The 25,062-nt window shown below is 50.5% G+C and overlaps 1 protein-coding gene across 1 annotated transcript; it reads right to left on the bottom strand.

Annotated features, from left to right (window-relative positions):
- Positions 1-6,985: 6,985 nt before the first annotated feature.
- On the bottom strand, positions 6,986-11,550 carry Dlx4 (distal-less homeobox 4). The gene is given in 6 exon segments (XM_090351733.1): positions 6,986-7,076; positions 7,078-7,223; positions 7,848-7,879; positions 7,882-7,902; positions 7,905-8,042; positions 11,280-11,550. Coding segments are annotated over 6 exon segments (699 nt in total).
- Positions 11,551-25,062: the final 13,512 nt, after the last annotated feature.

Raw genomic sequence — 25,062 nt, 5'->3', positions numbered from 1 at the left:
GATGGACGAGGTAATCTACCTAGCACAGCCCCCAAACTGGAGTGGAGGACGTAGAGTAGACTCAGACTACTGCTTTCTCTGCCCCAAGACTTAGCGAGAAAAATCATGCCAGGCCTTCTTCTCCCTCCCTGGGGGCTGGAGTCAGTGTCTGAACAAGGAAATAGAGGGCTCCCTTAGCTGAACTTTAGATTCTTGTGGCAGAACTGGACTCTATGGCCATGTCTGAGAGCTGTGAGCTAAGCCAAGAAGACCTAGGAACAGACAAGAGCTCTGCTTTCTAGAGCTCAAGAAAAGAAACAGGCAAGGCTTCAGGAAACAAAGAATAAAATCATCCTAAAATTATCAGTTTCTGTAGCTGTGCAGCCTCCCTCCCTAGATGCTCACCACAGAAATGTTTTCAGAAAATATGAGCCAGGAAAAGGGGAGGGCAAGAGAAAGGGTGGGAGAAGAAGAAAGATCTGCCCCCTAGCACACACACACACACACACACACACACACACGCACACACACACACACACACACATCTCCACACAAACAGGGAAGCTAGTCTACAGATTCCTGTGCATGTATTGTCTGTTTATGTTGAAGCCCTGGGTATCTCCTTCCTGAGCCATTGCTCTGGTACTGAGCTTTTCTCTGTGAGCAAGGAAGCTGTAGATGAATTTTCCTGTGTGTGTGTGTGTGTGTGTGTGTATGAACCACTGTCGTAATGCTTCATGCACACATGCAAATATGTATCTCTACCCACAGCTCTGCCCACTCTGAATGTCTTATATGTGTCCACCTGTGCATATTCTGTGAAAAGGTGTCTTGGTCTTTGGGTCTACCCACTGTCAGACATTTGTATGAGGTCTTTTTTCTCTTTTCTCTCTCTCTGTCTCTCTCTCTCTCTCCTTCCTTTTTTTTTCTCTTTCTTTCTTTCTTTCTTTCTTTCTTTCTTTCTTTCTTTCTTTCTTTCTTGTATTTGAACTCAGAACTTTAAGTTCTCATTGGACTGTCTTACTCATGGCTGGTGCTCCACTGTTTTGAGTCAATAGCTCAGATTTTGTTATTGTTTTTCTGGTCTATGGGAGATAGAGTGTCAGATTTCTTTCTTTCCGCCCCCTCCCCCCTTTCCTTTCTTTTCATTTTGCCAGTCCTGTGTCTTGAACTCTGGGCCTGTATGCTATCCCTGAGCTCCTATTTTCTCAAGGCTAGCGCTCAAGCCACAGTGCCCCTTCTGGCTTTTTTTGTGATTAATTTTAGGTAAGATTCTCATGAACTTTCTTGGTGTGATCTCAGCCTCCTGAGTAGCTAGGATTATAGGCATGTGCCGCCACCACCCGGCTATAGATATCTTTCCTACCTCACATGGCTTCTAACAGTGTATCTCAGACTCCTGAGCTAGGATAGCGAGGAGCACAGGCTGAGCTACCAGCGTGGCCCTGGGGTCTTGTATTTGGAGATGGTGGGTCTTTTTTTCCTGCTTTTTGTTGGATCGGAGATGACTAGGGAAGAGAAAGTGGAGGGCAGCCCATGAAGCTCTTCTTGCCCCCTGGGCTTGTTCACTGAGGAGAGACAGCCGTCACCAAGGACATTTCTCTCCATTCCTCACATCCTGCAGGCTAGCTGCTCTGAGGAGCTGGTGCCTGGGGTAGAGCAGAGAGAACTGGAGGTAAAGGGACTGCTTTGGAGGGGAAGAAGGCATGAAAGAAATACTTGAGTAGAGACCTTTTCTTTTCTACCATGATTGTTATGGGCAGGGGCTCCCAGGGTGGGCTGGGAGTATTTTAGAGCCTTTGTGTGGGCAGGGCTGACAGGCTTTGTGGCTGCTTGAAGCCCATCTCAGCTCCTGCCTCCCAGCCTAACCTCTAGGTCCTTCTGGTTTCATCGACTTCCTCTCTTTATCTCTTCCTAGGTCACAGGTGAGGTGGAGGCTTGGAATACCTGTAGGATGCTTGGGGGGGGGGCGGGGAGAAAGACACTTCAGTAGCCCTGAGGACAGAGAGCTGAGAGGAGATTTGCCAACCACTACAATGGTAGGGATTGAGATTAGAGTCAGGTAGAACCAGAAACCGCGGGAGCCTGGGAGGTGAGATGATTGGAGAGGGAAGAATGAAAGGGAAGGAAAAGAATATTTTAGCTGAAACTCAGAAGCAGGAAGTCACTTGTCCACCTTCTCTGGCTCTTCTCATCTCTTCTCAGATCCCTTATAAATTTCAGGGAAGTCCTTGATCTCCAAGGCCCCCATCTACACAGGCCTTAGCTACCTGGATAACATTCCATTGACTCTGGATCCAATCCCAGAGGCAAGTCCAGGCATCCGAACTCCAATGAGGCTGCAGCTGAGTAACCAGCTGCTGCAACTATGCAGACATTTTGTCGGGGAGCAGGGAACACCCCACCCCCACCTCACACAGGAGATTTGGGGTGGAGGAGGAGCGGACTGTCACTCCAAATCTTCCATCCCCCTCCCACCACCACCACCATCTCCTCCTTCCCACCTGCAAGTAATTTGGCCAATGGGAGGGCAGCTTAGATTGCAGTGTGGAATCTTTCTAGATCTGTGTGCATTTGGTGAGGAGGGGTCTACCTCCCCCCCCCACCCCGACCCCATGTAACCTTTTCCTCTTCACAGAAGCAAATTACTCGTAATTATCTCACATTGAAAGCCTTCAGGAGCTGCTTCCAAAATTGCTTTAATTGAATTAATTGAATCTCATTTTGTCAGAGGACAGAATGAGGGGCATACCTTAAAATAGTATAGGGGTGGAAAGGGAGGGAAAGTGAGTGACCCAGGGGGAGGGAAACCCCAAGGCGGCTTTCCCAGCACTGGAGAACACATTGCTGTTCCCTTGTGCCTGGACCATTCCCGGACACGCCTTCCATTTTCCCCCCGTCTCAGCAAATTTCAGCAAATATCAACTGCAGGGCCTTGTGTATTATTTAGGACCTCGCATGGGCCCTGCTCTCAAATGGTGCTGCCCAGATCCCTTTCCCCTCTCTAGCCTCAGGAGGCAGGTCTGCTGGAGACCAGGAGGTGAATGGGTTGCTGTAACTCCTCTCCTCCTTGATAATCATAACAGCAGCTATAAATGCCATTTATTAAGCTTACTGTATTCCAGCACCCAGTCAAGCATGCTACAAACACTATCTCATCTCATCATCACAACCACACCAACTAAGCCAGTCCTGTTAGCATGCCCTTCCTAAAGTTGGGGGAGGGGGGCAAGGCCCAGAAGGAAGTTAAGAAATGTGCCTAGCCTGGTGCAGGGTGACTTCTGCCTATAATCCAAGGTATTCAGAAGGCTGAGATCTGAGGAGCATGGTTCAAAATCAGCCCAGGAGAGTCCCGGAGATACTCATCTCCAGTTAACCAGGAAGAAGCTGGAAGTAGAGGTGTGGGTCAAGCAATAGAGTGCCAGCCTTGAATGGAAAAGGCTAAGGGACAGTACCCAAGACCTGAGTTCAAGCCCCAGTACCAGCGTATGTCTGCATGCGTGTGTGCACACACACAGGAAATTTGCCAAAAGTCACACAGCTAATGAGTAACAGGGCTGCGACTCTTTGGGTGCTAAAATCCCTACTTAGTTTGGTTCCCCTTCCCCGATGTTTCCAGTGGGGCTTGCTCATAAGAAGCAGCCTTGGGGCACCGCTCAATAGCCATTTGGGTTTGAGAGAAGTGGGAAGGAGCACTTCTAGGTACCTAGTACGGGAGTACACCACTTCATAGGCCTGGGAATTGGAACTGGTTCCCAAGTGGAATAAGGAATTCCTGTTTCCCCTGGAAAGAGGATGAGGATGCGGACAGGAGCTCTGTGGGCTGGGCTCAACCAGTCCCTGGCTGCAAGAGCAATTACATTTCTTCTGCTACTTAACTTTACAACCTGGGCTGTTGTTTTAACGACAGGACGCGTGTTGGGCTGTCCAATTAATCGGCCTGTGGAGGCTTTCTGAGATGGGGCGGTAGATTTTATCTGGGTGCTGTGGAAAGAAGAGTGTGCAGCCTGTCTGGGAGGGAATAGCTGCCCCAAGGGCCTGTGGCCTCAGAGAAGACCCAGAGAAGGGATCTCAGGCCAGGCCACCCCCAAAACAATAGAGCCAGGACTTCATGGGGGTGGGAAGCATGGCAAGGAAAGGCACTGGAAGGGAGGATGAAAAAGGGGCCTCTCCTCTGGGCACTCTGACTTCTCACAGCTCTGGGTCCTGGCTTTGGCCTGTTCTGTGTTATTTGCCATCCCTAAGAGAGCCCTAGGTGTGTGTCTTGGGTCATTGGGGGTGGCCCCTGACCCAGAAGAGGGACAAGGAAGGATTGTTTGCAGGCATCCTAAAGGGGTTAGTGGTTCCACTGAATGTGACACCTCTCCTGTCCTACATTTGAACCCAAGTCAGAGCTTTTTTCTCTCTGGCACTGAGTTGAATGGGCTTTTCAGCCTGGGGCAGGTCGCCCCCACTTCACAGTGCTAGAGAACAGGTTTAGGCAAGGCAGGAAGCTCTCCTAGGAAGCCTTTTGCCTAGAATTGGAGGCCCCTCCCTAGCCCCTGGGGATACTGTTGAGTTGGATTCCCTGGATGATTCTCCTTGTCCTCTGCCCTCCTCCCACAGCCCTCCTCACCCCATGCTGTGTGTGTGTATGTGTGTATGTGGTGGGGTACAGTGGCCATGAATCACCACTGGGGCCTGCTGCTCCCAGCAATGGCCAGCCCTCTCACCCAGCATTGACCCCCTCAGCACCCACTGGACTGAACTAGAAGCCCTGGACAGTGCCCACAATGCCACCTATCTTGTCTGTGTCTTTGTCTCTTGCCACACAGCCTCTGGTCATTTGTCTGGCTCCCTCTTAGCCTGAAGCAGCTGCCTCAGTCACTATGCTATCCCAGGATCTATCACACCGCAGGGCTCATGGCTGTTAGAGAATTCCACTTCTGGATGGAGTTTTCCTTATCCTCCTTGTTCCTGGTGGTGGGCAGAGGCCATTCTACTTGGAAGCAGGACATTTGTCTTAAAAGACTGGTCAAGGCTGGGCACTGGTGGTTCACACCTGTAACCCAACTACTCAGGAGGCTGAGATTTAAGGATCGTGGTTCAAAGTTAGCCCGGGCAGGAAAGTCTATGAGACTCTTATCTCCAACTAACCACCAGAAAACCGGAAGTGGTGCCGGGGCTCAAAGTGGTAGTGTTAGCCTTGAGCAAAAGAGCTCAGAGACTGTGCTCAGGCCCTAAGGTCAAGCCCTGTGACTGACAAAAAATGAAATTAAAAAAAGGTTCAGTGTGTGTCTTCTCCCCGGGGAAGCAGGGCTTCTGTTTGGGGCTGCAGGTGGATTGTGGGGGCTATGAGGTGCTGGCTCCTCCTCCAAATGAAGCCAGGGCAGATCTGCTGGCAACAGACCACTCTGACCTTGGTCATTCTCAGCATGGGCATCCTCTCTCATGTCATACCACAGCATATGAACTACAGGCATTAGTACAACAATCTAGAACGAGAACCATGGAGCTAGGAAGTGGCAGAGGCAAAATTAGAATCCAGGTCCTCTGATTCCTGAAGCAGATGCAACAGAGAGACAAGAAGCAGACAGTGGAGACTGCTGTAAAGTCAGGAGGCAGAAACATCAAAGACAGGACCCAGGATGGTAGACACGTGGAAGTGGACTAATTCAGCCTGAGGATGAACTTGAATGATTCCTCTGGGCAGAGAATGCTGTTGCTCTGTGGCTGAAGTGTCAGGCCAACCCCACCTCGTTAGGGTAGGCACTCATCTAGAGAATCTGTGTCTGTATTTCCCTCAACTGTTTACCTTACAGGGTTTCCAAGAGTCTGGTGTTTGCGAATATGTTATGCATATAAGGTTGAGAGTTGAAGGGAACAAAACTCTTAATACCTGTTGAATTATATGGATAATTCTATCCCTTCTCTACTCAAAATGGGTAGACATGAGGAGAAGAAAATGTTTTTAGGAGAGGAGCATAAAGCTGGGCATTGTGGTAGTAACATGCTTGTAATACCTGGTACTCAGAAGACAGACTGTTTCTTGCTCTGGAGCCCAGGCTAGCCTCAAGCTCAAGATCCACCAATTTTTTTTTGCTAGTCTTGGGGCATGGGCTCACAGCCTGGACACTGTCCTTGGGCTTTCCTCAAGGTTAGAACTCTACCACTTGAGCCACAGCACCACTTCCGGCTTTTTCTGTATATGTGGTACCCAAGAATCAAACCCAGGTCTTCGTGCATGCTATGCAAGCACTCTACCACTAGGCCAAATTCCAGATCAGCTTAAATTTTTTTTAAACAATTAAAAAGGAGATGAGCGTGGATCAACAAAGTCTACATTTGCACAGTTTTAGTTGGCTTGGTGCGGGGATAGAACTCAGGCAGCTCGTGGATGGAGAGCACTTGGTCTACAGTGAATTATACCCCTAATTACAGAAGTAATGAGCTGACCACCACACAAAGAAAATCTGTAGCTGGCTGGAACCTGACGGAGGTCAACTGTGTAGACCCCAAGTGTCCATTTCTGCTTTATCTCACAAATGAACATACTAGAATCCAAGGCGCATGCTGAGAAAACAAACAACAAAATATATATATATACTCAAATGTTTCCTCCTGATTTTGACTCCAGACTGTGGTGGGGCTTCAGTCCTTTCAAGGGGGAAAGGGAGTAGGCGCCTCTGGGTTCTGGAGGAGTCAAAACTGGGACCAATGATCTCTCTCTCTCTTGAGCCTCTGTCTAGTGGAGAGAATGCATCTAGTCCATGGTAGTGGTGGGGGCAGTGGTGAATGCTGAAACCATTCATTTAGCTGTTTGAGTCAGGCTGGGCGGTGGGGGGGGAGGGGAAGAGTGGGGAGGAGGGGAGGAGGGGGGAGGACTCCACCATTCCTTTTCCTCCTCTAGCTCTTCAACCTGAACAAACTCATCTGGAACTGGTTTCCTCTCATCCCAGAAGAGGTACAGGTGTGCTGGGTCCTGGGCTTGGCAGGAGGGCCAGGGCCTGGCTAGCCCTTCCTCAGCTCACATCATTTGAGGTAGAGCCAACATATCTGGGGAGAGATGCTGATACCAGGCTTCAAAGCTGTTGCCATGGCCGCTGGCAGACAGGGTACTTAGGGAAATCCCAGAGAGATGGAAGGGGTGGGGAGCATGAAGATAGGGAGAGAGGTCTCTCAGGGAAGTCCCCTTCTTCACCCCCAGAGTTCTGTTTCAGGAGCTTCTTATATTTAGAGCGTTTGTTCTGGAACCAGATCTTTACCTGAGGGAAAGGGGAGAAAGGGACGGAAGGAAAGATTAGGAGTATGTATGGAAGAGTTTTTTTTTTTCAAACTTGCAGAACTTATTGGAAATACATTCATGTTAACATTTACTACTCTGAATTTACTTTTAATATGTTTACAGACGTTTGATATATATATATATGTGTGTGTGTGTGTATGACATGTTGGTTGCAATTATTTAAACCTACTTAATTTCTCTAATAAGGGGCCGGGAGTTTGGCCTAGTGGTTAAAGTGCTTGCCTAGCATGCATGAAGACCCGGGTTCGATTCCTCGGTACCACATACATAGAAAAAAGCCGGAAGTGGTGCTGAGGCTCAAGTGGTAGAGCTCTAGCCTTGAGAAAGTCCAAGGACAGTGCTCAGGCCCTGAGCTCAAGCCCAGGACTGGCAAAAAAAAAAAAAAGTATGAAAAGTTCGTGGAAGGATAAGATGTTTAATAAAATGTGATTTAAAAAAATAAATAAAAATAAAAACACCTCATTGTCTGCCATGTATGGAAGAGTTTTTGAGGACGAGGAGGGGACTCAGCTGCTTGGAGCAGCTCTTCTTCAAGAGCAGAGCAAAGGCTGAGAACATCTGCAGAAGGGTGAACTGACCTCACCTGGGTCTGGGTGAGGCGGAGCTGGGCTGCCACTGGGCCCTCTCAGGCAGCGCCAGTACTGTGTGTGCTGGAAACGCTGGTTGCGGTGCTGCAGCTGAAGGCTTGAATAGATGGTCCTCGGCGTGCGCTGCTTCCTGAGGAAGGTCTGGGGGTGCTGTTCTGAGGGCTCCAGGGATAGCTTCACCTTCTCAGATTCTGGGAGGTGGCACAAGAGGGCAAGGACTGGAAAGGTCAGGCATTTTCTTTCTTTCTTTCTTTTTTTGGGGGGTGGGGAGAACTCTGGGCCTGGGCAATGTCCCTGAGCTCTTCAACTCGAGGCTACTACTACCCTACCCTTGAGCCACAGCCCACTTCCCATTTTCTAGTGATTAATTGGAGAGAAGAGTCTCTCGGCTTTGTAGTGCCTGAGCTGGCTTTGAAGCACGATTCTCAGATTCTCAGCTCTCAACCTCCTGGGTAGTGAAGCTTACAGGCACGAGCCACCTCACCCGGCTAGGTCAGGCATTTTCACAGGCTCATTTGCACCTCACCTGCAGGTCCACAGAAGACTAACAAAAAGTACTGTCACCACCTCTGAGCCTCGGCTTCCCGCCCCTGCCCATCTCTTATTTTTTTCAGTCTTCTAAGTATCCAAGGTACTAGACCAGACCTGTTCTTGCGCTCCAGGAGCTCACACTCATGGGCTCTGAATGCCATAAGGGTCAGGGGCCAGAGCTAGGGTACCATCCAGGAGCCTGCGGTGGCGGGGGGTGGGGGGTGGGGGGGGATCAGAGTTCAGTCTTCCAGGGCTAAAGGCTGGGTGGAGGACTGAGAAGGGTACTGGAAAGCCATGCTGGTGCGGGTTGGGGAGGGGGCAGACAGAGATAGTGTTAGTGTGGCATCCATGGCTGGAAGGGTTATAAAGCTCTGTCTGACTGTGCCTCAGTTGGCATTCGATTCCCTTACAGTAGCAGATCTCCCCCCTCTCCCTGCAGGCGCTCCCTGTAGGAAAATGACCATTTCTCTCCTCCACGGATGGAGAGAAAACTTTTTTTTTTTCAGGGCTCTCAAGCCAGGCTAAGGGAAAGGCAGTCCTATTCTCCCGTGGGCTGCAAGAACTGAGGGATTCCTTCGTGGCTGGGAAGGTGATGCAGCATCCCAGAGCACGGCATGAGACCACGAAAGTCACCAGGGCTGCCTGACCTGGACTTTGCGGGGCAGGGCGCTCCACGGCAAGATCTCTCCAGCTCCCCTGGTTCTACAACGGCGGCTGGACCCTAAAATGTGGTGCAGGGGCCAGGGAGAGGAGGGTTCCACAGTTTGTTTCTCCAGCGGCTAGTCAGTCCCAATTCGTGCCACTTGGAGAAGACACTTGGAGAAGAATGTGTCTCCAGGCATGACTTCTGTCACCTCTCATGTGACAGCCTGCCATGATCTCCAGATGCCTTTACCTCTCCTGTACACACACATACACACTCCCTGGACCCCTGCCTCATCCAATTCCCAGAAAAACCATTGGGTTTCTGCTCCCGTGCTTGTCCAGCTTCCCCAGCTCTCAGCCCGGGACTGGCAACCCAGCGACCAACCTTGCCTTTGTGGCTGTGTAGACAGCATTATCCCTGCATAAAGCACAAAGTCCGCCTCTGATGCTGAACTCTTAGAGCCCTCCACACCCGACTTTCAGAGCAGAACTGCCCCCCACACCCCAAGTTCCTTCCAGGACAAATGCCATTTCCATCCCAGCTGCAACAAGTCACAACTGGATTTACCCTGGTCTGGATAATGGAGCCCCAGGGTCTCTCTGGAGGCACAGTTTTTTGTTTTCCTAATGAAACTTCTGGGGTATGGAAGATGGACAGGCAGTAGAGGTAAAAGGCGGACCCCTTCTCAATCATTCACACCCCGTTCACTCTAGAGCAGTCTGAACACTCGGTTCCAAAAGAGAAAAGCTACAATCTAGTTTAAAGACATTCTTGTGTTTGCCTGGTGAGCGAGTATGTGTAGCTTTTCGTTGGACCCGGGTAAAGTCTAACAGAACGGAACTCTTCACTCCAGGATGTCTTCAGATAGAGAAAGGGAAGGCAGGAGTGTGGGCGACAGGACAGACAACACTTAGCACAGTGGGTAGTTTTCCCTGGGCTAGTCTCACCCCCCTCAGTCCCCCAGGGTACATGCACACACCACATTGACATAGCTTTAAGGAAAGTTCGGGGGATTCACTTGTAAGATCCCCCTCCTGTCTCTCCTCCAATGACCCAGTAATTTGAGAGGGGTACCCTCAAATCTGTCACAGAAGGCACTTAGCAAGGTTCTGAGAAGTTCCTTAAAGTTCTCTTTTCTGACCTCACACAGTGAAAGTGGCTTTGCCTATAGCCAGAGGCCTGGAAACTGGCAGTGTCTTTGATCCATGTGAACCTTTTCCTCTTGCCTCAGTTTGCTCATCAGTAAATCAAGGAAGTTGAGCTCTCAAATGCTAAGGTCACTTCAGATTCTGATAGTTCTGGAGTTCAAGTCGGGGCAACAGGAGATGGAAGGGAGTTGACTGAAGTAAAGTCACTTTTTAGATGCGCATCCTAGGAGGAGACTGTACCAAAGACAATGCTAGGGGCCTGGAGGTCATTTTGGGAGTGTATAGAGGGCACTAGTACTGGGGGGGGGGCACTATGTCAGCTCAGCTGTGCAAATTAGGACCAGAGAAGACCTGTTAGTTCCTTGGCTTCATTGACAGCACTTTCTCAGGAGCTCAAAGTTGGTCCAGACAGCAGGAACTGGGGCCTAAACTACCCTAACATCCAGGGTGGGGATGACAAGGTTGCTGCCACCCTATTGACTGGCCAGTCAACTCGTGGCTCGGTTCTTTGAACAATGGGTGATGGGGTACTAAGCCCAGATTTTGCTAGGCCAGCTTCCAGTTAAGGTCCAGCACAATCTGGGGGAAGGAGGTGGGGCCCAGGAAGTGGGAGGAGAGTACCCCGCCTTGATGTCTATTGCTCTCCAGCTGGGAACAGATTTGAGTTCTTAGCAGGGTTTGCTTTCCTCTACAATAAAGACCAACAAGGGGCGGGGAGTACAGGTTGGGGAGAATCCTGAGGAAGGGGCTGGGTCCCCACTCCCACATCTGGATTGAAGCGGCCACCCTAAGGTTCACACCACTCAGCAGCTCTAGCGGGTGGGGAAGGGAGACCTCCCGCCTGACTTCACACAATGGCAAATCAAAACCTGACAGGTTTTTGAGATCAGGATCAATTCGTCCCTCAGCTCCCCTCCCCCTACCCCCCCCAAAAAACCATCAGGATGCTTCCCGCTCCATCCCCTTTGCCCTCCCTCCCCCAGATCCCAAAGAATCTGAGTAAGGTTTGAATCCCGTTAGCTGCTTGCAACCTAGCGAAGGCGAAGTTTAGGGGCGCAAGGAACCGGACCTGGGAAGTGTGGAGAGCTGCCACCGCCACTTACCAGCCTCAGGTTCCTGGGGACCACAGAAGGGCTGGCGTGGCGCCCCTGGTTGCTGGCAGGACAGGTAAGAGGCTCCCGAGGTCCCCGGTGCGGTGTAGGAGGAGGACAGAAGGTGGCCATATGGCTGGGAGGAGGACATATCAGGGAGGGCTGCGGTTGTGGGGGACAGGCTAAGCGGGGAGGCAGCCACGACCGACGGGATGGGGGCGAGGTCCGGGAAGTCAATTTTGGAGGCGTCCTGGCCAGGGAGGGGGCAGGGCAGCGAGGCCATTGTGGCCGAGGCTGGGGCTGAGGGGCGCGCTGTCCTTCTGCCACTGGCCTTTCCCAGCCTCCAGTGTTGGGGTGGACGAGCCCCCCGCAGCCGGCTGCCCCGCACTTAGGATCCCGGGAAAAGGATCTCTGCGCCTCTTCCAGAGCAGGGCACGCACCCGGGAGCGGGGCTCCGGGGGGGCCCTCATGGCTTCCCCCTCCCCTCCCCCGTCCTTGAAGTTCCCCTCCTTTGGTTCTTGGGGTTCGGCTCCCGAGATTCGATGGGGGCCACTCCCACTAGGACGTTCGCGATTGGCTACCTCGCGGAGGCCTGGAGCCGGCATCCGCCCCTCGCGGGGTCGCCGGCCCCCGGGAGGTGGGAGGGGGGCTGGGTGCCACTTCCTTCCATCCCGGGGTCTCCTCGGTCCGGGGTGATGGATCGCCAGATGGTGGGTACGTCAGAGATCCGGGGAGCTGCGCCGAGCTTCCCCACGGCTCTGGGGTCCGCACGGCTCCCCCAGCCCAGCCCAGCCCAGCGTCACCCCGCACCCGGGAACCCCGAGCCGACCGCCAGCGCCGGCGGCTTATTCAGCGCGTCGGTATGCGTCGCTGCTGAGCCCTGGCAGTTTGTTGGTAAACAGACGCCGGGACCGGGAGGGTGGGTGGGAGGGAGGGACGGAGGGAAGGTGCCGCGGGGCGCCCGGCCTGCCCCGCACGCGCGCTGCGCCCTGCGCCCGGCACACCGCCACCGCCGCCACCGCCACCCCCGCAGCGCCTCGCCGCCCCGCGCCTCGCCGCCCCCTCCTCCGCCAGCTTCCGCTTCCTGCGGGGGCCCCAGTTTGGTTGCGACACCACCGCAGGCCCCCGAGGGTGCGGGAGGGATCTGCTGTCTGGGATTTGCCGGTCGCGCTGCGCCCCGCCTTTCCTGGCGCCCCAGGAGCTGTGAAACCTCCTAGGAATTGGGACAAAATCTGGGAGTGGGGATGAGTTTAGCTTGTCGGTTCCTGGGTGGATGGCATGGAAACTACAGCGGGGGAGATCTCCCCGGCTGTGCAGAACTTGTCTCCTCTAAACTCGGCTACCGAAGGCCTCAATGGATATGTGTCCGTGTATATACATGCATCTGTTGCCACCTACACACAGATGCACAAGGCCTCAAATACAACCCATGTCTGCTCATAGCAATACACAGGTGTCTGCACGTGTGTTCACATTCGCATTCCTCCATGAAAAGCTTCTTTCTGGATCTGCAAACACAGAATTTTGGCAGTGATGTAAACCCAAAGATGAAGAGCAAAGTCCTTGAATAAAAGCACTGTGAGTTTGTCACTTACACAGACAAGTATTTTACACAAGCAAATCAGTTTGGGTACACACTCAAAAATACAGAAAATCCAAGCATTTATGCATGTGTACATACCCTGTAAAAGACATCCCAGCTGCTTCCTGCTAGGGGAGACAGCCAGATTCCCTCACAGATTCTCCTGACAAACTTATACTCCTTTTCCCATTATATGCAACTTGGCAGGCATCTTCTTGCTTATGCATACACATCACAAGACCGCAGACTTGGGGGATTAGGGAAGGACAACTATCAGAGAAAGGAAAACCTGAAAGAATAAGAGAAGCCAACTTCCTGGGTGGTGGTCAGGCCTTCTATGTGAGAGAAAAATCTCAAGGTCTATGGGAGTGGTTGAAGCCCATAGTCAATTATCAGCAGTAGAGGAAAGAACCAACTTCAAATAATACTACTCCCCCTTCTCTTCTCTTCCTGCCCCTGGAATGGATAAAAATGAGTTTCTCCAGGAAAATCCTTTTCTGGGCCTTGGCAGAGTTCTCTACTCTGAAGCCTTGAAGCTCTTAAAGGAGAGTCTCTGCAGGAGAGCCTCCTCTTCCAGGTGGCTGGCAAACCCACTCCCTTTTTGTCTGACACAGTGCAAGGTTTTGCTCATTGGAGGCATGCTACTTCCATATGGGATGCAGGACCACTCTGCCCCATACTCCAGTCATGTAGCCATCTCCTTAGAGCCTGGGGCATGGATTCGAGGAAGTCTTTGCAAGACTTCCTCTCTAGCACCATCTTGTTCCTCTGGAAGGAGGCTGTCAGGGTGAGGTTCTGAGGTTGGCATATTAAGTGAAGTGGAGGAAAGGAGAGCTCTCGGAGGCAGGGTTGGCTGAGAAGCTTTCACAGCAGAGGTGCTTTGAAACTAGAATTGAAAGATTGGTGAAAGATACTTGCATACTTCTTTCTGGCTAGGAAGTGCAGGTGTTGGTCTGGGTGTTCTCCAAAGCTAGGTGTTCAGTTGTGCATGAATTTCCTAAACTCTCTTAAGTGCTTAGGGGATGTCTCTGAACTCATAGATGATTCTTATCCCAGTGCAGCAACAGAAAACAGACTACTGCCCTTTTGAGACGCATCACTCACACATAGCACTCTGCATCTTTCCTAAAACCATGGGAAGCAGGTGCTGTTATCAGCATCATCTTGTTCTTCTGGAGGGAGGCTGCCAGGTGAGGTTCTGGGGTTGGCATCTTAGGTGAAGTTGAGGAGGACATCTTTCCAGCACTCAGCTCTTTGGAGTATGGGAAGAGGGAGGCACAAAGAGTATGGGACTTGGGCAAGTGGCTGGAAAACCTGGGGGTTTCCTTTAGATACAAATTCCCAAGAAAAGGGTCTCCCTTTCCTGAGATTGAGAAGATGTCTTGGTTCTGTGCTCTGTGATGAATTTACAAAACCTCATATCTAACAACAACCAAAAAAAATAACAAAACTGAGGATGGGGTAGAAAAAGGAGGAAGACATACTGTCAGGGGAAACAAAAACGAACTTTCTTGTTCAGTACTTCAGTCCTAGTGGCTCACAGAAGCTCAAAATGGCTTTCCTAGCTTTTCATATGCAGATCTGACTTTGTTAAAAGAGACCGTCTTGGAGAGGGGAGCTTCAAAGCAGAGCCCTGAGGGCAGACTGCAGGGTGGAGGTCGAGACCCTGAAAGGTGCTGTGGGGCTTCCATGAATTCAATTGCTTTGGCTGGGCAATTGAATCTTATCTGATTCTAGTGTGGGTTCTTTGCTGGTCAATCAGCAAAACACCATCTCCACCCCCCAGATGGGGTCAGGATCCTTCACTTGGGATTTTTTCCTTGCTTGAAGTTATTTCGATGTCTGTCCTTTCTTGTTTCTGGAATGCCACTCAAACCAGCAGTACATCACCACCATCCCAAACACAGCGGGGACTGTGGGATGCGGGGTTCTCTGCAGGGTTGTGGGGTTCTGCACAGTGTAGAAGGCACACTGGTGAGCAGATTGGCTTGTGTGCCCGGGGTCGGGCGTGGAGAACTGTCATGGGGCAAACAAACCGCGCGACTGCCTGGATCTGAAGTGCGACCCAGGTTCTAAGGGACCGTGGTTTGGGATTATCCGCCAGCCCGCTCACCAGCCCCAAACAGAATTTTAGTTTTGTTTTGTCTGCTCTCAAGATTTTTTTAAAATTTGAATTCGGGGGCTTTCTTTTTTTCTTAAAAATTTTTTTTTGCAATTTAGTTTGCAAAAGAAAAAGAAATAAAGAATGAAGAAGGGTAGGGGTCTGGGTAAGGGCGCGGCGTGGTTGCCGCAGCCTTTCTGAGCTCCTTCCTTTACGCTGTGAATAAAACCCCAGCTCTCCTGTAGGCCTGAGGAAGGCGCATTCCTGTAGAAACCTCCGCACCCCCAGACTGCTTTGAGCGTGCCAACGCTTTGGAACCGCTATCTCTTTTTCCTTTCTGATGGCGCACGTGGGGGTGACCGGCTGGTGGCCGGGGTGCTGCCAGCCTCGGGCTGACCAGGGCTACGCTCTCTCCGAGCTCCCGGCTCCATCACTACCCCAACAGCCCCGGGGAAATGCCGGTGGGCTGGGGAGGGGACTGCACACCCTCAGCGACTTTCTTGCCTCGTTTCCAAATTTCAGCCTCGATTCCAGAACATTTTTTTAAAAAAGTCTGTTTTATATATTTTAATTGTTATTTAATTGACTCGGATGTTTTAAACACACGAATATTTTTCCAACACGGTAAAAGCAGAACTAGGAACAACGATGGGACGTGTCACTTTTCGAAAAGAAGAAAACGATTAACTCAAACTGCAAGGGTTTGGAGGTGAGGTGGGGGCGCCCTGGGCTGCAAAGGAGCGACCGAGCGGGACGTAGCTCCCGAGTGGGGTGCTTTGGCTCTGGGCTTGGCCGTGGCTGCGGTGGCACTCCCAGCCACCATCCCCAGCTCCAGATCCAGCCGATCCGATTGAGTGGCCCCGGCGCAGGAGCGCAGCGGACCCGGGAGCGCAGCGGACCCGGGAGCGCGCGCCAGGCACCCAGGCACCGGGCAAGCGGGCGAGAGGCGCCGAGGCAGACCCGGCTGCTGCGAATTCACCCTGCCCGGAACCGAGGCAGTTCAGTTCGGGTCTTCAGACTTCAGAGGTGGGCACGGAAATGAGGGTGTGCCTCCCTTCTCTTCATTGCCAGACCCGGGATGAAAACCAGAACTAAGATGTGGCTGGAGCTGGAAAGAAGCGTCTAACCCACGGCCACACGTGAGTGTGCGCGCGGGCACCCATGGTATACACACATAACACACACGGGCCACAAACACACAGACCCGGACTCCCACAAGAGCCTCAGCACACACTCCACAGGCGACCGCAATGCAGCGCATACACACACACCACACACACACACACACACACACACACACACACACACACACACACACACACACACACACACACACACACACACACACACAGTGTGTGTGCTTGCACCCTGCTCAAGCTGGATTTCCAGACCTCACCCTTAGGCCGAGGGTCTGTCGGCTAGATTATCTATTTCTCTCCCCCACTTCCAGATCAGAGCCTTTGAAGGTCTGGAATTTTTCTTTCATTTAAAGAAGAAAAAACAGTCCCCTAAACACAGCAAAGTCCTGTAGAAGAGGGTCACTTTACATAAGACTGCAGCTCTGGGCCTGGGAGGAGGGGGGAAATTTTGCCTCAGGGCAGAGCTGGATGGCTCACCCCCATTCTTTCCCCCAAAGTGAGAAAAATAATCATAATTACACAAACCCAGTTCAAACCCTAGGACCACCAAACAAACACGCAATAACAAACAAAAACCCAAAGGTAAACTTTCCTGCGGTGCTCCATAAACTGGGGCACAGGCTGTGGGTCTAGTCAGAAGTGAAAGGCAGTTCAATCCACCTCCTTCTCCTCCTCTCCCACTCCAGCTGGCTGGGGGATAGGACCACTGATTCTCCTGGGGTCCAGGCTCACTTGGCTGGTGGGGGAGGCTGGTGAAGGATGGAGCCAGTAACTCACCAATTTCTTCCAGTCTGGATCCATTCCACCCTGTGTCATCCATCACCTTCTTCCATTCCCTTTGGAAAAGGACCACACAATGGCTGCTATCTAGATGTGGCCAGAGGAGGTGAGGAGCCAGGAAAGGAAGTGGGCAAAGAAGTTTGCACAGCTTGCAGGAAGGAGGCTGGGAGTTGGGCAGTAGCTTCTAAGGGAACTAAATGTGTTATGAATTTTCACCTCCTCAAGCCAGTTTCCCAGTCTCCAGAGCCCCCTCCCCGCCTCTGAGCCAACTTCACTTGTCCATTGCTTGGTGCCGGCACAGCAGGAGGGGAGTGAAGGTTGACAGGAAAGAGCCTTCTCCTGCCCCAAATTCTGGGTGACTGTGCCCAGACCTAGCTGAGAGAAGCTGAGCCCATACTCTCAGCCACCACTCAACCCATGGGGCATTGACTGGAAGGCTAGGTTACGGTCTTCTATATATCCAGGGCACTGGAAGCCCAGCTGAAGAAAATGTCCCCAGACACTTCTAAGGAATCATAAGGAGCCTGTCCCGGGGCTCAGAGAAGGGAGCTGTGGTGATCTGAGGCCTTCAGTAGCAATAATGACAAATGTTGTCTTCCCAGCACCATGCATAGCCTTTAAATGTATCATTTAATCATCATAAGAATTCTATATTCTATATTATCTAATTCTGTTAGATACTTTAATAAACCATTTAATTATAAGAATTCTGTATTAGATTAAATTGATATCTAAATTTCCATATTATCCCCTCTTTGCAAGTGAGGAAATGGAGACACAGCTGGAATTGAAATCATCTGGTCTTCTGAACTCCCATGGGGCTGGCTTCACGGGTGAACTACTATCTAACAGGCAGAGGAAGAGCTGGGAAGGGGGAGGAGGGGCCTCAGAACAATATTCTCTGTGAAAAGCAGAAGAAGAAATAGCATTAATAATGGCTGGTATTTATTGGGGGTTGACATGCCAGACATACTTTACATGCATTCCTCATTGAAATCTTCACACAGTCTCCTGCAAGAGAGTCTTCATTCATTTCTCACTGTTACAGCTGAGCCACAGAACAGGCACCTGGCTAGAAGGTAAGAAAGAAGGGAAAGCTGAGGCAGGAGGCATGCACTACCAGGGGTCTCACACTTCTAACAGTGGGGAGGACCAGGACGGGAGAGGAGCCTCTTGGGTACCAGAGTGGGTGGGGCAGAGGAGTCAGGTGTCAGAAATCCAGGAGGAAGCAGGTGCATGATGTGGAAGGAGGGCCACAGGTGCTAGTGCAGAAGGGAAATAGCAGAAAGGTGGCTCAAGGACAAACTCGAGTGAACCTGGTGACTATCAGAAAAAGGTTGAAGCAAGAATGACTGTGAAGGGGCCGGGAGTTTGGCCTAGTGGTAGAATGCTTGCCTAGCAGGCACGAAGACCCGGGTTCAGTTCCTTGGTACCACATACTTAGAAAAAGCCAGAAGTGGTGCTGAAGCTCAAGTGGTAGAATTCTAGCCTTGAGAAAAATCCAAGGACAGTGCTCAGGCCCTGAGCTCAAGCCCAGGACTGGCAAAAAAAAGAATGACTGTGAAGCCAGGCTTGGTGGCTCATGCCTGTAATCCTAGCTATGCAGGAGGCTGAGATCTGAGGATCAAAGTTCAAAGCCAGCCAGGGTACAAAAGGACTTGAGACCCATCTCCAGTTAACCTCTAGAAAACGGGGGTAGGAGTGGGGGCTTGACTCAAGGGTAGGGCAGTAGCCTTGAGCTGAATAGCTCAGGGACAGCACCAAGGCCGAGTTCAAGCCCCATGACCCACCAAAAAAAAAAAAAAAAAAAAAAGTGTGTAGTTTCTGGCCTGGACAGGAACAAAGCCATGTATTTGGCTCAGAGAATTAGGCTTGATGAGGGTGGATAAATCGTGGACCAAGATTCTGAGCTAATGCTCTAGCAGGTGGACAAGCACACAATTTCCCTCCGTGTGTCTGCACAGGTGTCTGTCCTAGCCCTGCCAGAGCACACAGGTGAAACTTGCATATATGCAGATGTATGCAAATGAGAGCAACTCAGTCTGGGCTAGGAGCCAGGAGGCAAGTCCTCCCCCACCTCCAGGGAAGGAGAGGGCTGCCCCAGTCCTGACTCACTCACTGACATGCCGCCTGGAATGCCACCTCCCCAGCTGGTACTCTCCAACTTGGCAAACTTGCTTCTGAAATCATCCTGAAGCTCAGACCCAGAACATAGCAAACTTGAAGACTTGGGGCTGGGTTGTAGATGAGGGAGTTCTAAATCAAAGTAAGGATTTCTTCTTCTAAGCCTCCTGACAAAAGTCAAGTGTGGTAGGGACAGGGCAGAAGTCTAGGTATATGACATTTAAAAATATGCATCTGTCTGTGGCATTCTCTAAAGGCTTTGACACTGATGACACTGGAACCATGGAATAACTTGTAAAGTATGTGTTTTACTAGTGCCATTTTATTGATGAGGACACTGAGGCCTGAGTGCTCTTCTTGCTGGGAAAACCTGACTGGTGGGTAGAGAGCTGGATTTCCAGTCCAGGCCTTCTGACTCAGTGCTCTATGCTCCATTCTGGGGTTTGGTGATGGGGGAGGGAAGGGGGAGTACATTCTAGAGCCGGGACCTCAGTTTTTCCCAGACAATCATGGGAAAGATGTGTCTTGGTTTGTTGTTTGCAGTGCTGGGATAGAACCCAGAGCCACAAACCTACTACTCTCTGAGTGGTGGGGTAAGCTTTTAGTTCTCTTGGTCTTCAAGAATTTCAGAGAGGAAATGAGCTCTTGCTATGGAACTGAAGCCATAACTTCCTGTCAAGCTGGGTTATGCACCTCACACCCTTTCTCTCTCCTCTCTGAGGCAAGATCTTGCTATATATCTCAAATTGTCCTTGAACTCAGAAGCCTTGTTTTCTCTCTCCCTCGCTCCCTCTCTCCCTCCCCAGTGCCTGAGCACTGTCCTTGGGCTTTTTCAAGGCTAGAGCTCTACCACAGCACCACTTTTGGCTTTTTTCTATGTATGTGGTACCAAGGAATAGAACATGGGTCTTCGTGCATACTAGGCAAGCACTCTTACCGCTAGGCCAAGCTCTAGCTACAAAGTTGGTATGGGGAGCCATAAGAGATTGACCTCGCTCCCACTCAGCAGGGAATTTGGCCAGGTGTAGGTATTAAAATTATGGAAAAAAGCAGAGAGTTTGGCCTAGAGGTAGAATACTTGACTAAGATGCATGAAAACCCGGGTTTGATACTTTGGTACCACATACATAGAAGAAAGCTGGAGTGGTGCCCAAGGACAGTGCTCAGGCCCTGAGTTCAAGCCCCAAGACTGGCAAAAAAAAATTTATGGAAAAAAACGCAATTCAAAATACATGCATAAGGCTAAAAATGTGTGATGAAGTAGGAACTTGGGCTAAGAAATGGAACTTTGCCAGCTCCCAAGGCGCCTACTCAAGAGAGTTCCTTCTGGATCTTGACCCTCTCCTTCCTAGGCACACTGCTTCTGTTTTTCTTCTTCTGGCTTTCCTTTACAGGGTTACCACCTGTTTGATACTTTCACCTGTTTATTGACTTTACAATTGCTCTGGCTGTCACTCAAGGATTTTTGCTGTGAGGCTTTGTTTCATCTCATTTTGTTAGGTTGAGACAGGATTTTACTATGTAGCCGGGGATGGCTTTAAACTCCCAATCTTCATGACTCCCAATCTTCATGCCTTAGCCTCCTGATTACTGGGATTTCAGATGTGTACCCCACACCCAGCTTTATGTTTTCCTCATCCAGTACAAGGGCACCTAGGGTTTTCCTGGAGCGCACACTTGTTCAGCTGCACTTTCCTTCCCAATCAGTGACTCTTGGCTGGGTTTGCTCCACAAGGACTAGATGAGATCTTAAGTGCTCAGTAAACAGGCACTGAAGAAGTGAATGGGGATGAGTGATATGTGTACCTCTGCCTCACATACCAAAGATCAGAGAGGCAGAGGTGGTATCCAGGCCACAGGCCCTGCTTCCTCCCTTCCTTCCTCCCTCTGCCCCTATGGAGACAAGAAGCAGTCAAGGGATTCTGCCTTTCCCCCAGCCCAACCAAGTAATGCGCACTAGCTTGGAGCCAGACAGATCTGAATTCTAATCTGGCCTTCTACTCCTACCCGCCTGGTTGATTTAGTCAAATCAAGCTTCCCTGTATCTCAGTTTTCTCATATGTGAAATGACATAACTGCAAGCCTGGCCTTGGGAAGCTGTGAAATTGAGTAAATAATTGTCTCTGTGCACAGTTGGTGAAGTTTTACATGCCCCAACTCCTCTCCCTTTTTGTATTGGCTTCCTCAGCTCACCCACATAAAGGCCCATGTTACCAGCTTTCAGTGGGCCTCTTAACTTGATGCACCTGGATGTGATAACGCATACCTAGAATCCTGGCACTTGGGAGGTGAAGGCATGAGGATCTTGAGTTCCAGACCAACCTCAGCTACATAGGAAGACACTGTCTCAAAAAAACAGAAAAAAAAAAGTTTTTGTGCCTAGAGGACATGCTGATAGATAAGTATGTCTGTCCCAGGGTAGAGCTCTGCTTTCTTTATCGTACTGGGCACTGTCTCCTGAAGTGCCCCGCCAACCAATCCTAAAGCCAGCCTACACTTCTCCAAGTTCAGGACCCCCTTGGGTCACATATGGAATACTTCCATATTGGGATCTTGGTTAATCTTCACCACCCTTTCAGGTGGGGCAAGTATTTCTGTCCCCACTTCACAGATGAAGAAACTCATTCTCAGAGCAACCCAGGGCCTTGCCCAACATTACACAACCACTTAGTAGCAGAGCTGGGATTGGAACCCCAGCCTCCTGACTGGGGTTCTCTGGATTTTTCCAGAACAGCTCAGGTGCCTCGGAGTAGGCAAAGGAGGCAGGTGGCAAACTATCAGCCCTGGCCAAAGGGAGCTTCTGAAGAGGCTGTTGATGGCATTGTGTACTGTTTTTGCTGAGACTGAGCCAAGAGGCAAGACTTGGGGAGAATTAAGGAATGGGCTCCATGCAAATGCATAAAGAGCTTCTGACCAGTTCTGTGTGACTTGGGAGGCCAGAATGCAGAGAACCAAATGGAAGCCACAAGAACGTTGATTTAGGTTCAATAGAAGGAGGGTATTTTTTAATAATAAGAGCTCTGAAAAACAGGACTATCTCCACCTCTGTGTTAGCCACAAAGTCTTTTTCTTTCTTTCCCCAGTCCTGGAGCTTGAACTCAGAGCCTGGGCACTGTCATTGAGCTTGCTCAAGGTTAGCGCTCCACCACGTGAGCCACAGAGCCAGTTTTGGCTTTTTCTTTGTATATGGTACTGAGGAAAGGAACCCAGGAGCTTCGTGCATGCAGGCAGTCTACCACTAAGCCACATTCCCAGCCCCAGCCACAAAGTCTTTCTACATGCATGTGTACAGGGTGATTTGATTATTCCCTGTCTGGTTTCCTCTTGTAGAAGGAGACAATCTGGGGGCAGGTTCACTTTTCTCACTGGGCTTTGCTTTCTGCAGTGGGTATATACCATCTGCTTTGGTTAACGTCTGTTATTCTAATAGAGGCACAGGCTGGAGTACACCAAGAGGTGTGGATGAAGAGCCTGCACTCTAGACCAGGTACAAGAGCTTTGAACAAGCCCAGTTCTGTAGTTTACTAGCAAAGGACTTCGGACAGGTGGCTTAAAATTTCTGAGCTTCATTTTTCTCATGTGAATAATTCCCTACCGCATGAAGTTGTTGTGAGGATCCAATGAATCACTGTATGTGCCTAGCAGAGTGCCAGCCCATGGAAAGCCAATAATGCAGCTTTTTTGATGATGTGTGTAGTTGAGGGGCTGTATCACGGGACAGAGGAATGGGCTGGGTACCCACTGAGGTCATATGATTCTATTCCATAAACATTAGGAAAATAGCTATGTAGAAATCAGGAAGCAGACTGACTCAACATAGGAAACAGTGAAAAATAAACAGAACCCTCACTCAAATCCCTAGTTACTTTTCTTGCCTTTGCCCTGCCTTTTTTTAGGCCCTCAGGCCTGGGGGGGGTGGAGGTGGGGTTAAGATCAGGACTCTCCTGGTTCTTGGATCTGGGCAACACTTGGTCTGAATTGTCACCGTGAGTCCCCAAAGAGTCCAGTCCACCCTGGAAGTCCAGCTTCAGCCAATCACAGAGCTGGAAAGTTCTGATTTGGTCATCACCTGCTCTAACCACAAACCCTTTCCAGCCCAAGCCTCTCCATCAGCGAGATGACGTGGCATCTTGCCTCTTGGAAGGTGGTGGTGGCTCCTGTGTGCCAGGCACTGGACTGGGAGGGGCCATCAGCAGCCTGGGGACAAACCCTTAGCCTCCAGCAAGGTTACTCAAGCTTCCTAGACCTGAAAGCTACTTCAGAGGTTCCCAGAGTCAGGTTATCCAAATCTGGGACCAGGAGGGTCTGGTGTTACACTTGGAAATCGGCATGTTAATGGGTGCTGTTCCTCCAGTGACACAGGAAGAGAGGGCCATACTGGCCCAAGGCAATATACTGAAACTGGGTGAAAAATGGCCATCTAGACTCAAGAATAGCACATCTTTCAAGACTGTTTCCTTGCTGGGCATTGGAGGCCTGTAGTCCTAGCTATGCAATAGGTTAAGATCTAAGGATCAAGATTCAGAGCCAGGGGTTGGGTATGTGGCTTTTCAGTAGAGTGCTTGCCTAGCTTGTATGAAGCCCTGGGTTCGATTCCTCATTACCACATATACAGAAAGAGCCAGAAGTGGTGCCATAGCTCAAGTGGTAGAGTGCTAGCCTTGAGCAAAAGAAGCTCAGGGATAGTGACCAGGCCCTGAGTTCAAGGCACCACCCCCCTAATCCCCTGGCCAGGCAGCAAAGTCTGTGAGACTTTTTTTTCCCTGCCTGTTCTGGAGCTTGAACTCAGAGACTGGGCACCATCCCTGAGCCTCTTTGTACTCAAGGCTAACACACTACCACATGAGTCACAGTGCCACTTCTGGCTTTTTCTAAGTAGTTTATTAGAGATGAGTCTGAGATTTTTCTGCCTAGGCTGGCTTCAAACTGTGATCCTCAGATCTCACCTCCCTGAATAGCTAGGATTATAAACATGAGCCACCAGTGCCCAGCTTGTGAGACTCATCTCCAATTAATCAGCAAAAAGCTGGAAATAAAACTGTGGCTCAAGTGCTAGAGCATCAGCCTTGAGTACAAAAAAACAACTAAGGCCCCAAGTTCAAAACCCAGTACCAGCAAGGGGAAAAAAAAAAAAAGACTCACTCCTGCAGAAGGAAAGGACTCTTTTGCAGGGAAGGAGTCCTAACTTTGTCCCTCATGCTGAGTCAAATATAGACTCAACCACACAGGAACCACTCACAATCCTAGAAATGCTAGGATTTCCCTCCTAGGACTTACATGGGGGCAAGATGGTGTTTGGTCCATAAAGGTATGCACATAGAAATAGCATTCAACTGTGTGTGTGTGTGTGTGTGTGTGTTGGTCTCAGGGCTTGAACTGGAGCCTGGGTGCTGTCTCTTTTGCTTGTGGCTAGTGCTCTATTACATAAACCACAGTTCCACTTCTGTTTTTTGGTGGTTAATTGGAGATAAGCGTCTCACAGACATTCCTTCCCAGCCCAACTTCAAACTGAGACCCTCAGCCAAGCCTATAATCAATCCTAGCTACTCAGAAAACTGAGAGCTAACAGCACCTGGTAAAAGTCCTGTGGCCAGCACTGTCCCCTGCTCCCCAGCCTGGCCCCCAGAGTTGGATAAAGGCTTATGAGGGAGACATGCTGGATGATGTTTCACAGAGGCAGAACTCAGTTCTGTTCATGACAAGGGTGTGACGTCTCTGCCAAGCCCGGCAAGCACATAGAGTGGGTACTCAGAGCTGAGGATGCCAAGGACATGTAGCCAAGAGGAGGGAGAAGTGGGGCCGGCAGCTGTGAATCACACTCCTTGGTTCCACCCCAGGGGCCAGCAGCCATTGGGATCATAGGTTCCATGAAAAGCATACATCTGCGTGATTGTATGCGTAATTGTGTGGCTAGTACAAACAACTGACACCATGTGAGTAGTGTGTAACTGTACATGGTGGGTGTGTAACAGACTGTGTGTGTGTCTGTGTGTGTGTGTGTGTGACTCCAGTGGGTTGGGTGTGGCTCTGTGCATGTTGTAGCTGTATGTGACTGTGGTTATGTTTGTG

This window comes from Megascapheus bottae, chromosome 17 (assembly GCF_031878675.1).
Source record: "Megascapheus bottae isolate mThoBot1 chromosome 17, mThoBot2.hap1, whole genome shotgun sequence".
Taxonomy (NCBI): domain Eukaryota; kingdom Metazoa; phylum Chordata; class Mammalia; order Rodentia; family Geomyidae; genus Megascapheus; species Megascapheus bottae.
This window is presented reverse-complemented; position numbering and strand designations above follow the sequence as displayed.